We start from the raw sequence: 13,996 nt of genomic DNA on the forward strand, positions 1-13,996 counted from the left end.
TCCCTTTAAAAACTTTTTTCTGTGCTGTGGATTGTCCAGAAAATGTCTGTTTTGAAAAGTCACAAGTAGAAACATTTTAAAAACCCAAAGATAAGCAGGATTTGCAGAAAAGACTGAATTCACAATTCACTCCATCCAATTGTCAAAGTAAAAATAAGCAAGAAACAGGGAAAACACAATCAGAAAAGTTGTAAATTCAAAATCTGAAATGTTGAAACCCTGGAAAATGTGATGAAATTTTTCTTGACTTTTCATTCTGGGAGACTAATTTTCATTACTACTCTTACTGCTTTCCCCTTTCTCAACAGCTCCACCAACCTTTATTTCTACACTTGAATTCAGGAAGCTAGGATTTCATGTCACGTATAGACTTGGATATGTCAGGTGCCTTATTCACAAAATACATACCGCTGCCAAGGTGTATTCTGTACTAGGAAAGGTTTATGGGAGCTTATTTCCCCCTGCATTAAGAGTTCATTATGCTTAAAAGGAAAGTGATGGAGAGAAGACGGGACTACTGTCCTGTCCCAGCTCCAGTCAAGCTCACAGAGCAGTGCTGGCAGTAGGTATATTCAGTGTTCAAGGGGTTCAAAACAGGGTTAGAGCAAAACTTCTCTCTGAGATCTGCTGAGATGGGGCTGCCAGCATCCACCTCCGCTCTGGATCCTCTTGAGATGAGCAATGCACTTGTAGCAAAATCAAATATTTATCACATACACTAGTTTTCTGTTAAATGGAAGTGCTGGCATGACACTGACAATGTCAAGACCCACCTGCCAAATTTGCGCAGGCAGGGAGTAATTGTCCTTTGTTTCCAATGCTAAGCAAGGGCACAGAAGAGGTTGGTTAAATTCTGGGTGAGCCACAGGCTTTTTGTGTGAGGTAACATGGAAGATTTAATCTCTCTGCACCTCAAGCGCCTATCTATAAAACAGGGATAATAACGCATCCTGGCCTCACAATAGGAGGTAAGGGTAATTAATTAACTTCAAACAAATATTGAGATGGTAGGAATAATAAGGATGGCATACTATCTTAGGTAAACACAGAGCTACATAGAAATTAAACTTCAAATTGACCTTGCATTAGCTCACTTCTTGGTGAGTTATTCCAGCTTTGCACTTACATAGATAAGAGCAGAAGTTTACCTTGGATAGTGTTTTGACATGTGCATTTGGTAAGCCACATCAGACTAATTTTTAGGTTGTTTTTGTTTTTTTTTTAGCTAGAGAGTCTTTGCATACTTAAAGGTAGAACAAAATAAGAAATTAAGAAAATCATAGAATCATTTAGGTTGGAAAAGACCTTTAAGATCATTGAGCCCAAAATGACTGCAGCGCAGGGTGCTTAAAACTCTGTGATATCTTTTTCAGCTGATAAATGGTGGTGAAGATGTGTTGATATTCTACAACGACAGAGCATCATTTCCAGTCCTACTCCAAATGATGTGTTCAGAGCGAGATCGAGCAGATGAGAGCGGACCCTTAGCATATCACATCACTCTAGTGGAATTGCTAGCGGCTTGTACAGAAGGAAAGAATGTATACACAGAGATCAAGTGCAATTCACTCCTGCCACTGGATGACATAGTGAGAGTAGTGACCCATGATGACTGCATACCTGAGGTAATATTGAATGAGGAAGCAGAGTTACCATTTTTAGAAGCTCAGAAAATGTTTTGTTGTTTATAATATACTGACAAGTTGCATATTTGCACAGAAAACGGGCTGGAAACAGGTAGTGTTTGTTAAGGTGAATAAGTGAGAAAGGATAGCCAGTATTTTCTTAAATAGAAAATTCCTTGTCCCTTATGCTTTGATTGTCAGCTTTTGGGGCAGACACCTTGTTTTGTTTTCCTGGGTTTGTCCAGCCACTATCAGAGTTTAATGCTCTGATAACTTCTGGCTGTAGCTGCGAAGACTCAGCTGAGTGGTTTGTCAAGCCAACATTTTGCTGCTGTCTGAATTTGTTGGAAATGATAGGTAACATTCTGGCCACGCTGAAGTCAATAGGAGTTTTGGGTGAAGTCTCGTTTTATTAAATTCAACTGCAGTCTGGCAAATGTTTTTATTCACTGCCTATCAAGGCCCAATTCTGCAGCCACTACTGGTTATGCTTCAGTAGGACTGTGATACCACACGCTGATCAGAAGAAGAATGTTTGTTTGCACCAAACCTGATGTGATCAAAAGAAATCTTTTCACAGTCTTTGCAAGGAGCTTGCTCTGGCCTCATGTATTGGTCAGATGGATTTCTGCAGGCTATCTGGTGGAAAAACATGGCTCATATCAACAGAACTGGGACCTGCAGGAGTAAAGACTCCCTTTATACCATGAAAAAGTCCCCTTGTGATCAACTGATTATTTTCTTAAAAAGAAAAATGTTTGCTTTGGTTCCTCCTAACATTAATTTCAACAGAACATAATTAAAAAAAGCCCAAACAAATGAAACCTAGAAGTCTGACTTGAGTTTTCTCCTGACTGCATTAAACATAAACTATCTCCTCTCCTTTGACCACAACAAGAAATTTTCAGTGTATCTGCATATGTTTATATTTAATCTATGCTTTTCAGGCACTGGATATCCATTTTTATGATGTGCACATGTAGACTTGTAATGCAGGAGAGGAGCGAGACTGCAGTCCTCCTGTTAAGCCCTGTGCTGCTGTGGCTGCAGTCCCAGCACTGCACAACCTTTCTCTTCCATTTAGATGCGAGTTACACCCACCACGAATGCAGAATGGGATTGCAGTCCCAGCTCTGCTAAAGACATTTTTTTTTATATTTGGCAAGCCTGTCACAAGGCATCAACCCACAGCAGTCAACCAGCAAGTGCAGGGATGTCCTGCGTTTTGACAGCTCCTGGCTTTGGAGCCAGGTCATTGTAGTCTTAATATCATTTAAATATCAGATTTATTACTAGTTTGTTTTGTGGGGGGTTTGTCGTTAGATTAAGAATGGTTGCAAAACCTTTCCATTTTTCTTCGTGTGATCTTTCAGTAAGTGCATTAATGCATTTGTTGCCGTGCTTCTCCTTAAGTCTTCAGAACCGAACATACGCATTATTACTGTTATTAGTTGAAGGATCGTCTTTATTCAGTGTTTTGGCACGTAGAGAATCTCATGTTAATGATTTTTACTACTCCAATTCATATTGTTTGTGTTTTTGCTGTTCCTGCAGGTGAAAATTGCCTATGTTAATTTTGTTAACCACTGTTACGTGGACACTGAAGTGGAAATGAAAGAAATCTATGCCAGTAACCATATTTGGAAGTTATTTGAGAACTTCCTTATTGATATGGCAAGGGTAAGCTTCATGAGATGTTAAATGTTACAGTATAGTCATAGGTGGCAACTGAACTGGCAATAACTTTTTTTGGTGAACTTCTTTTATTTTATTAAGTATTTTTTTTCAAAGTTGGCAATAGAATAGGTGTGGGGTTTTTTTAACAAAGGGTCATTTCTATGTTATTTATCATTTAACCTGCTAATTACTAGCAGTCTTCTCTTTCTAAAAGGGCATCTTGGAACCCATGTTCCTTTCTCTTTTCTTCCAGAAAAATAAATTGGATGTATGTACAGAGTTGAGAATCTGTGTACGTCTTCTGGGAGCTTGTGTTACATGTTATTATGGTGGTGACTAAAAAAACCAAAAAAACCCCCCAAAACCCCACGTCTGTAATCTTCTTGCTTTACTCTGTTAGTACAGTGAGGATCAGGGATCAAGAAGTTCTTTGGCTCGTGTTCCTTCTTTAATCTCACTTTGACCTGTGTTTGTCTTTTATTCTACTGTCACTACATTCTCACCACTGATGTGAAAGGCAGGTGTAGAGCTATAGTGTTTCAGAATACTAATTCATATATAAACTACAGGCTGTGATTCCATTCCCTGGTATTTTGGAGGCAGAAAATGAGGGAAATCTCATGACTTCCAGAAGGATAAAATACAATAGTAGAGCTATGAGGGGAAGCTAGTGTGACATAATGATTGCAGCTTACGTTACATATCCTTTTCTAGGAGGTTAATGCTTCTTGTAAGAGCCTAATATTAACACCAACTATTGGAGTTGTTCTTTCTGCTCAAGAAGTAGAACCACAGGTTTTTGGTGGCTGGTGGGCTGTATTTGATCTTTGATGCTGGACAGTATTTTGGAGATGTTATAGAACATATTGTCATAGTGCATGCCTATCTTTTCCCAGTCCACGTTCTGTTACATTTTATAATCCTTAAGTTCTCACTCCTTGCATTCTTCATTTTGTTGAAATAAAGAAAAAAAGATAAAAGAATCTCAATTCAGTCCTGCAGTGGACATTTACCCCAAAGTCATAGTGTGCCACAAAATAATTTCTTTGAAACCTGTTGGGAGAAAATACCATGAATTATGGCCAGAAGAAGTGTAAGTGCAGACTTGTGCTGTACGGTAGGCACTGGAACCTGTTAATTTCTCTGTGAAACAGAAAACTTATAAATGGTTGGGTTTTTTCTTTTTTTTTCCCTAGGAACAGGTTAAGACAAGGATTTTTGTGCTCTCTTTTTTTGGTGGTAGCCATTTTCAGCAGTACTGAGACCTCTGCAAACCCTGTTTTCCTGCTCTTTGTCTTGTCTCTGTGGTTGTGTTCTACAGTGAAAGCCCCGCTGGACAAACCAAGGTCATTTGAAAATTAAGATCAGTAACCTCCTTGGAGGGGGATTCTGATTTTTAACCTTGCTGGTTTTACCCCAGGAAGTATTTTCTCCTGTTTAATTCTCTTTCTGGGTTGTGCTTTCCTGATGTGTCCTGGCCCTGACCCTCCAAACAGACGACCCTCCCTAGCCCTTGAACACGACCAATTTCTGTTGCCCTTGAGCTAGAAGCAGACATGCAGAAAGAGAGCTCCGTCCACAGTTGCTTTCATGAGCCTGGAGACAAACTGCACTGTGCCAAATGATGTAGAGTTGTCCTGATGCTAATGACCACTGAGCTCGTTCTCACATACCCTTCTCATAAGAGAAATTAGACTCCAGGTCTTCAGAGGTGAAGGGTGAGGGTATTATTAATGCTGTATTTTGTGTGTGCGTGCTGTTGGCAGCAAATGGCAAAATGCAGGTTTATTTTGCTCTCCTGCAGAGCCCTCAGGGCAGATGCCTAATTAGTCCTTTTAATTTCCTGGTTAACGGCTAAAAGAACTAAAAGACAATGTCAGAAGTGCTCTGGCCTGTCCTGCTCTTCAGCCAGGTCCCTGTGGGTAGCCGTATCTTCCAGGTTATTGAGTGTATTTGTTCAGGTTTGGTTTTCTGGGGCCCAGACAGAGCCCGTGTGTTATAAATATATCAGCGTTCTGTAGCTATCAGGACAGTTAGAATGCTGTCAGCCTCATGAAAGATGTTACAATAGCTTTCAAAGCATTTAGAAAAAGAGTCCTTTGATCTTCTGTGTTCCAGTGAGCTAAAAGGGATGCATTTGCGTGGGGGAAGGGGGAAATGCTTTTCTTTTAGCTGCTACAAATCCCTGTCAGTGGGTGAGTTTGTGAGGTTTGAGTCTGATTCTGTTATTAGAGAGCACTAAGGTGAAAGACGGAGGGTCTTATCCTCAGGTTGGATTCTTTCCTTTTTTATTAAAAAAAAAAAAAGTAACTGATTTTTTTTTTATCTGTTACTGGATTGAGGAAGGAAATATTTAGTCCCCAGCTGTCATTCTCTTTCAACAACGTGATACATTGCAAAGCAGGCATGAGGCGGATTCATGTATAAATTCAGTTTGCCAAAAGCAGTCGTGCTTTCAAAGACACCCTGTTTCTACAGTTTCTGCCAACCTACTTTCTCCCGTGTATGACTTAAAGCATTGCACTAAGCAAAGTGGGTGCTGCTGAAGGAAAGCCTTCCCTTTCCTGCGTGTGGCCCAGCCTGTAAGTCAGCAGCTGTAGTCTGAGCAGGATTAAAGAAAGAGCCAGGATCTGACAGCTGTAAAGTCATCCTGGCTTTCTCTGCAGAATTTTTGAAGTATTATTCATGTGAGTTTTGGTCCCAAAGCCTCTTAAGGGGTTTTTAAACACTGCTTTCTCAATCTTCATCTTCATTTCATGCATTTCAGGTTTTTTCTTCCATGGGGAAACATCTTTCAGTCCCCAAAGGGCAGAGGGATAAGAACAAATGAGAGGATTTCCAAATTCCTTCTGCGCTGGGAATTCAGACCGGTGTTGGAGCAGAGTGGCATCCCCACATATGGCTCTGCTTTTTAGGCAAGCGAAGGGGAAAGCTTAAAAGCATTTTGAAATTTAGTTTTGGTGATTTCTGAATTCACCGCACTAGCACTGCACAGCTTCCTGCCTTCCCATTGGGATCACAAATGCTGAGCCTCAGAGCTACTGGTTCCAGCCAAAATTGGCATGCAGATTAATTAAAAGCAGAAGAACTTCAAGAGGTTTTTAGTTCTATGATCTTTTTTTTTTTTTTTTTTTAAAAAGTTTTGATTATTAACTGAGTCTGTTACCTCCATGAGGACTGGGGGTGGGGGTGGTGTCATACTTTTCCCCAAACTGAAGGGCTGAAGAGTCTGCTTTTTCATTTTAGCCACTGTTGCTTCTCTGACCAAAATCTTTTCTTTCCTGGAGTGATGAAAACTGCACTACGTGGGGGCATGACTTGTTTATCTGACTCATTTTAGAAAAGCAGACAAGCAAAGCTCTTCAAGATGCCTCATTTCTATAGGTCTCAAGTTATCTTTGGTTATTCCTCTGCCTACCATATGACAATGCTTGTGTGTTACACTCAAAATGTTTTTGTGTTCCTGTGAGCTGTATCTTTCCCTGAACATGGGTGCTTTTGGACGTCATGTCAGTAACATTCCTTAAAACACTCCTGGTGAAATTGCTGTCTCGTAGTGTCCAAGTGTGACAGTGGCACTGTGTAATTAGAGAGAATGTTTGCTTTATGTGAGATTCAGGTGCTGTGGATTATCTTTCTGCTTCTGTCACCAACTTTTCTCTGTGACCTTAAGCAATTCACTCAGCTTCTCTGGACTTCAGTTCCTCATCCATAAAGCGATGTAATGGTAAGTATGTACCACCCAGGTTCATGATTGTGTGTTAAATGCTCAGATAGTAATGAGAAGGCTACCCCACCAGTCTATATACGAAATAAATTCTGCTTTCGCATAGATTCCCTAGAACATTACAGTAATCTGTGGCTTGCATAGGTGAAAGAGAGAACAGCTTTGCCTTTCATTTCTTGTTAAACATGACTAGAACTGCTCGTTTAAAGGCTGTTGAAGAGGTTGTATGACTATAGTTTGTACTCCTTATTTGTCCAGTCTTGCCTTTCTCACCGTGTTTGTCTCTCTGTAGACTCCTTTTAATACTGTTTACACTGACATATGCAAAGTCAACATGATTCTGTATAGATGTTCACAAATGTTGAAAAGAAATAAAAGAAATACTGAAGGATGCAATCCACTCCAGTAATTTTTTCCTTTCTTTAAGCATGACATCTTTATGCAGCAACAAACTTTTAGTTTTGTACCAAAGGGTGTCTTCAGGAATCTTTTGTACAAATCTTTCCACATCCTCCCACCATTTAATCATCCTTCTGTGCTCCAGAGTTGTCCCAGTACCATCCATTCTCTTCTTTCATTGTTTTTAGCTTGTCTTTTGTATTTCCCCCATGTGGCTTTCCTAAGTAATGCTGCCTGCCTTACAGTTTGCAATCTTAAAGGCTGTTGGTATTGACTATGCTATTTCCTTTCTTTCCCTCTTTTTTTTAACGTTTTTCCTGCAAATGAGCTTTGCCTTCACCACCCATTTGTGGTGATTGATTGTAGAGAGAAGTTAAACGCTACATGAAATCTTTCTAACCTAAGGTGTTTATGTCTCATCTGTCTCTAAAGCCTCTTCCAACCAGCCCCCAACAGGAGAAAAGGCCCATTTTCTTCTTGACTCTGTCTAAATGTGTAAGTGGCATGCAATGTGCTGATTTAGGGGGATCTTTTTCTGTGGTGTGGCAAAGAACAGACAGCCAACCAGAAAGAGCTAGTTCAGAAAAGAAGGGTATTCAAAACACAACGTGGACCTCCAAGAAGAGGGATAAGCTATCACAAACACATCCTGAACTCTTAAGATAGTTATCTCTGATAGATGTTTTTATAAAAATAATTTGGTTTTGTATTAAGAAGAAATATTACATGTGTTGTAATAAATACAAAATAATAAATCTTGCTTATTTAAAAGAACTAAATCTCATTGTTTCCTTCTTCTTCCCTGTAGGTTTGTAACACAACCACAGATCGCAAACATGCAGACACATCTCTGGAGAAATATGTCACTGAGCCTGTAATGAGCATTGTGAGTGGCTTCTTTAATTCGCCATTTTCAGATAACAGCACCAGCCTCCAGGTAAGGAAAAGAGACACAGACAAATAGGTAATTCAGACCATTAATGAGATACCTTCTGCTACCCAGATAGGAATGCTGTATCTTTACATCCTCCTTTAATTTTTCTGTCCCCTCTCTTGCCACTGGCTAGCAGCTTAATTCCTCTTTAAAACACTTACTCTTAATTTTTATCACTTACAGCTCTGAACCAGTAGACAGCTCAATATGGTCAGATTTACTCCTGGCTCTTGTGAAGTCACTGGAGGAGAGTATCCTTGCAGAATAATGGTCTATCTTTGTATTTGTATGAGAAAAATGCTGTGTCCTATGACAAAAGGGACACATACCTGAGAACTGGGAAGACTCTTCTATCCTTCTGCTCTGTACTGTGTTTGCTTGATATCGGTGGCCATCTGAGGAAAAATTGCATGATTTGGCCTTTTGAGAGGTGCAGCATTGACTTCTGTTCCCTCCAATCCTGAAGAGGAAAGAGAGAATTTAATGGAGTTGTAACTTGAGTCTACAAGCTAAAAACCCCTTCCACGTGGATTACATTGTGTCAAACCCTAGGGCAGTTGTGAGGAGATTCTAAAGGGTAAAATTCCTTGTTTATTTTTTTGTTTTCAGACACACCAGCCTGTTTTTATTCAGCTGCTGCAGTCTGCTTTTAGAATTTACAACTGTACCTGGCCAAACCCAATGCAGAAAGCCTCAGTGGAGTCATGTATCAAGACTTTGGCTGAAGTGGGTAGGTGTCAGATTTTACTTTCCTTATTGTTCCCTGTGTTTTAAGGTCAGACTTCCTTGAGGTTGAACAGTTTTTAATTTGACTCTACCATCCTGAAGCTGTGACAGTGGTGGTTTCAGAAATCCAACTCTGAGGCTAAATTCTTCCTCCTTTCATAACCCATTCAAATCTGTCCCATCATATAGGGTTGTTAGGTGAAGCCTGCAGGTCAGAGAGATGAGTTTGCTAAGTGAGCGAGGGCTGAACTTTACCTCAAGCAAGTTATAATATTAAAACACAACATAAGCTATGAGAAAACCTGGGCATTTCTAGTCATGCTGGGCGACATTTGCACAAGCTTGTTGTAAGCAGCAGTGCATAGCAGTAGTGCATCGGAGAACACCCATCATTTCCCCCTCAGTTCCTGGGAGGTGCATTCATTATTGTCAGTCATGGTCCTGGGCTTGTTCAGGTTTTGTCCCATCAGGGAGTTGGGGATGGAAACCACAATTGTGCCACTCCATAGCTTCTCTGCTTACTCTTCACCATCAGGCCCACTCATTTACTGCTGTTACACAGTCAGCCTTGTCAGGGGAATACTGCCTTGCCCTGGCATCGAGACCAAATTTGGTCCTCAGGGCAGCTAGTAAGTTACATGCTTTCAAATAAATTCAAATACCATGTTAAAGTGGAAGATGTAAAACTTTTTATCTTAAAATAAAAAAGATTCTTCCCCAGTGCATAGCAAAGACTCGCAAAAGTTCATTCTTAAGTTAAATTTCTGTGAATACAATTTTAAAGTTTTTTGCCATGACAGAAAAAAAGGATTGTCCAATGTAGTTTCTAGAAGTTAGTCATTCTGATTACTTGTGGAATAAGGTTCTGCTCAGTGTGAATAAAAACTGAGTAAAGGCAGACATATACAGAAACTGCCTAAATCCTATCATTGATGCAATTTTTAAAAAGTTTTAATAAATAATGATAAAACAATATGAGAGGGTCCCTTAACCATCTGCCACATCTGTGGCATTGTAACAATTGACTCTAAATTTAGATTTTGGAGTAGCTTTACAGGAGTATCATTTAACATTTTAGCCAAAACATCTCATTAACTTTTTGTGTGAATGAGAATAAGCAGTTACCAAAAAACTTAGCAACCTTCAGTTGTTTTATTTGTTGTGCAAATGATTTAATTATGGATCCAGCTGGCATGAGAACTTTGGAAGTTGAAGACATTTTATTCCTTTTATGCCACAGCTACTACAGTCTCAAATAAAGCTTTAGCCCTACAAATCCTTGTTTGTGTGTTTAACGCTTATGTTCCTGCTCTTCTCTGGCAGTTCTGGAAAGAGTCATCAATAAATTACTTCCTTTGGGAGTCTGGGGAAAGGGGGGAGAAGTAGGGCAGGTGAGAGTATTTTTGAGACCGAGCGTGCCTTATTTGTGCTTCTAGACAGCTTGGTGTCTTCATTTCTGTAGAGCTACACCTAAAATCAAATTCTAGCTCAGAGAGGTTTCTGTGTTGTCTCACCGAGATGAGGGTGTTTGGAGACACCCGAGCATAGTGCTGAGACAGCCAGCCTGCACGGGGAAAGCATGGGTCGCCTTAACGGGCTGGCAGATCCAGCTTCTTGGCCAGGTGTGCCAGCATGTGAAAGGGCTGGTGGTCTTCTTTGGTAGGTGGTCTTCTGTGTGCCTCTTGTTCCTGGGGGAGCCAAGGGGAAAGCCCGAACGCAAGGCATGGCTGACGTTCAGATACGTGACTTTGTTCCCTGTTTGGTGAATTAAATGTCTCCCTCCGCTGTGGTCTTTTCTTTCATTCCTTTTTCTGTTTTACGGAGAGGGTTTACAGTTGTTTTTTTGACAAGTATGCTCTTGTGCTGTCCTACGGGTCCAGCCTTCCTGCTGCTCTGGCTTCCCACCCGTGGGACCCCAGCCGTGCCTTGAGCCCTCTCCGGCGCGGCAGAGTGGAGCTGAGCTGCCGGCGAAGGGCATCACCCCGTCTCCTCCGCTGGGACTTCCCTGCAGCAGCAGCAGCAGGGCAGGGGGGCTGTGCATCGCCCGGGGGGGCCATGGGCCTGGCAGCCTCAGAGCTGCCCCCTGAAAGCACGTGTTAGCATGCACATCGACGATTTCCTTGTCCGGATCATAATAACTGTGCAAGGATACATCGCTAGTATCAATATCGAGCATGGTAAAATTGTATTGTGTTGCGTTAGCAAATTGCCACACATTTTTTTTGTGTTTTATTTTGACAGTGCAGAAAGGGAGTAGAAGGGAACGGGTGAAGGCGATTTCCCCAAAGAGCAAGTTAGCCAGCAAAGAAGTGGAAGTAGAGTTTTTAGCAAACACCCCTGTGCAAAAGTTTGGCTGCCTAGTGACTATTTAACCACTGGTGATCCTCAGCATTTTTATGCACGGTGCCAAACCTGTCTTGCCTGGGCTAACTGAGTAGGCCTGCTCTGCTCTGCTGAAAGCTTTGGAAAAACTGTCCCAGCTGGGGGTACCAGAAGCTTTTAAAATCAAGGCCCTTTTGTGATTACAGTGCATGCCCAGTGCCCTTCTCTATTGGGTGTTCCACCGCACAAAATGGTGTTTCTCTTTGAGAAGGCAAAAGTTTCTTCCATAATACAAACAGAGCAGCCTTTTTTTGCCTCTTTTGCTGGCTGTGTATGTGGACTAGGTTTGGATTTTGGCTAGGCATCTGTGAGCACTCTTCTGCCTTTTTTGCTTTTTTTTTTTTTTTTTTTTTTTGACTTGAGAGTCTGACAGCTTTAATGTTAGGGCCTTCATGTTTCACAGCAGGGTTTAAAAAAAAAACCTCTAGGAAGATTTTGCCTATATCAGAGAGATAGGGTATTGGACAGATTTACAGCAGGGACCAAAGACTTTTGATGGAAAATAAATGTAGTATAGAGTTGAAAGAACAAACATGATTTTTTTTTTGTGTCATAGCCCTGGATTTAGAAATGAATCTCAGGAGGAAGAAAGATCATACACAGATTTCCCAGGATATCAAAGATCCATATAATAATGCACTTTTAAAAGACCTATTTCAGAGCAAGTTTAAGCAACATACATTCTGCTCAGTGCTTACTAGTTTGTTGCTGGCAGGTGGATGTAAGTATTGCCTCAAGAGCTTAAGATCATTACATCTGTCTTCTTATGAGCACTGTAAGAATGTGCATTATCTTCCAGGTCAACAAAAGGATATGTTGCAGAAGCTAATTTCTTATAACGCTGGTACTTCAACTCCACTTGACCACTAGGGAAAAACTTCACAAGCTTTTCAAGCTTCACTTGCTGCTTTTTCTCCAGGCAGTTGTCTGCTTCCAGTTCAGCAAGAAGCATAGAGGCTTGCTTCTCTTCTTCAGCAGACCCTTCTGTGGCTCCCAGAGATTTGGAACACATAGATACCAATGTACATCAGGTTTTTATTGCCCAGTAAACACTTGGCTACCTGGCATGAATAGAAACGCCTATGAAATTATATATATAAAAATAAAATATGCCTTGTTCATATGGATTTCCGAAGCAGATTATCACAGTAATGAGAATTAACACATATATCTATTAACACATATATATTAACACATATATACACATATATCACTTTTGCTTTTTCTCTGGTACTACACAGGACTGAGCTTTTGCTTGAAAATATAGTCCAAAAAATGAATGATCAAAACAGCTTCTAGCTCACTGGTAAAATAGGTACAAATTAAAATGTTTAAAAGGTCCCCTGATTTTTGTGAAAACAGAGGAGCTAAGATGTCTAACAGTTTAATTTATTTCGAATGAATTCATTATCAAAGGACTTTCAGTTTCTACATTTTATAATCTTTGTGAGATTGAGAAGGGTGGAGGCCAGTCTCAAAGTTTGCATTGTAAACCATCTACTGTCTTTCCATATGGTAATATTGGAGAACGTCACCTGTCCTCACAACTAAAGATCTGGATTGTGTATCTTAAATTGTATTGGAGCAGGGTCTTCTCCCAGGGCTGACCAGTCTTTCAGGACACATGCAAAGAACTTTGTTTGCTTCTTAATTAAGTGGTGATTGTTCTATCTTCACTGCTGAGCATCAGTTTTCTTTTCTGTTACGAGGGCGAATCTAGTTGTATTATACTCTTGTCTCTACAGTATCCATTAGCTTTCTTCCTTATGTTTTTACAAATTGCATCTTCCCCTCTGATACTGTGTGTGTATCCCAAGGATGTAGTATGTGTATGTCTGTGCTGTTACCACCAATAATGAAATAATTGGAATTTCTCAGATGAGTAAACAGTGTCAGACAGGAACCTGCATTTTGTTAGACTATTTCTCTTGGCAGACCCTTTAAAAAAAAAATCTGTTAGCAAGCCAAATTACATTAGTCATTATCACATTATACTCTAGGATGCTGTGCAGGGGAAGCAAAAGGAGAATCCTTGTTTCCATCCTACAAAATTGGAGGCGAGTTCTGTAAGATTGTTATTTCATCAGTTCAAAACTGGAACATGCATAGAGGAAGTACTACTGTGATGGTTGGGGGAAAAGAGAACTGTATTATACAAAGAGACTACAGGAGCCCCACATGTTTTGCCTAGTAAAACAAAGGCCTGTGTTGTGGCTCTTTAAAAGTACTTAGGAAGATAAATAGTCAAGAAGAAGAGACATTTAAGCTAAAGAACAGTGGTGACCCAAAACCAACTGGACATAAATTACGCTAGGTTGTAAATAACCTAAATAAATTGAGATTGTAAATCAGAGGTTTGGAACCAACTCTGGAAGGATGTCCTTGGTCAACAGGCCAAGAGAAAATGGAGGGAGGAGGGATGGCAGAAAAGCTAGCTTCATTTTAAATGGGGCTCAATACATTTTTCAAAAGATATTAAAGAACATAGGTCGTCTGTTACAGAGAGCAGATGGTCTGAAGGAGTAG

General features: G+C 40.4%; 1 protein-coding gene across 2 annotated transcripts in view; it reads left to right on the top strand.

Annotated features, from left to right (window-relative positions):
* Positions 1 to 13,996, top strand: part of ITPR2 (inositol 1,4,5-trisphosphate receptor, type 2) — a 267,987-nt gene that overhangs the window by 122,490 nt on the left and 131,501 nt on the right. For both annotated transcript variants that reach the window (XM_010575416.1, XM_010575415.1), the window contains 4 exons: positions 1,374 to 1,625; positions 3,180 to 3,305; positions 8,237 to 8,365; positions 8,972 to 9,092. In XM_010575416.1, coding sequence (XP_010573718.1) covers positions 1,374 to 1,625; positions 3,180 to 3,305; positions 8,237 to 8,365; positions 8,972 to 9,092 — 628 coding nt within the window. The remainder of the gene's footprint in view (positions 1 to 1,373; positions 1,626 to 3,179; positions 3,306 to 8,236; positions 8,366 to 8,971; positions 9,093 to 13,996) is intronic.

This window comes from Haliaeetus leucocephalus, unplaced genomic scaffold, assembly GCF_000737465.1.
Source record: "Haliaeetus leucocephalus isolate CR32 unplaced genomic scaffold, Haliaeetus_leucocephalus-4.0 Scaffold473, whole genome shotgun sequence".
Taxonomy (NCBI): Eukaryota; Metazoa; Chordata; class Aves; order Accipitriformes; family Accipitridae; genus Haliaeetus; species Haliaeetus leucocephalus.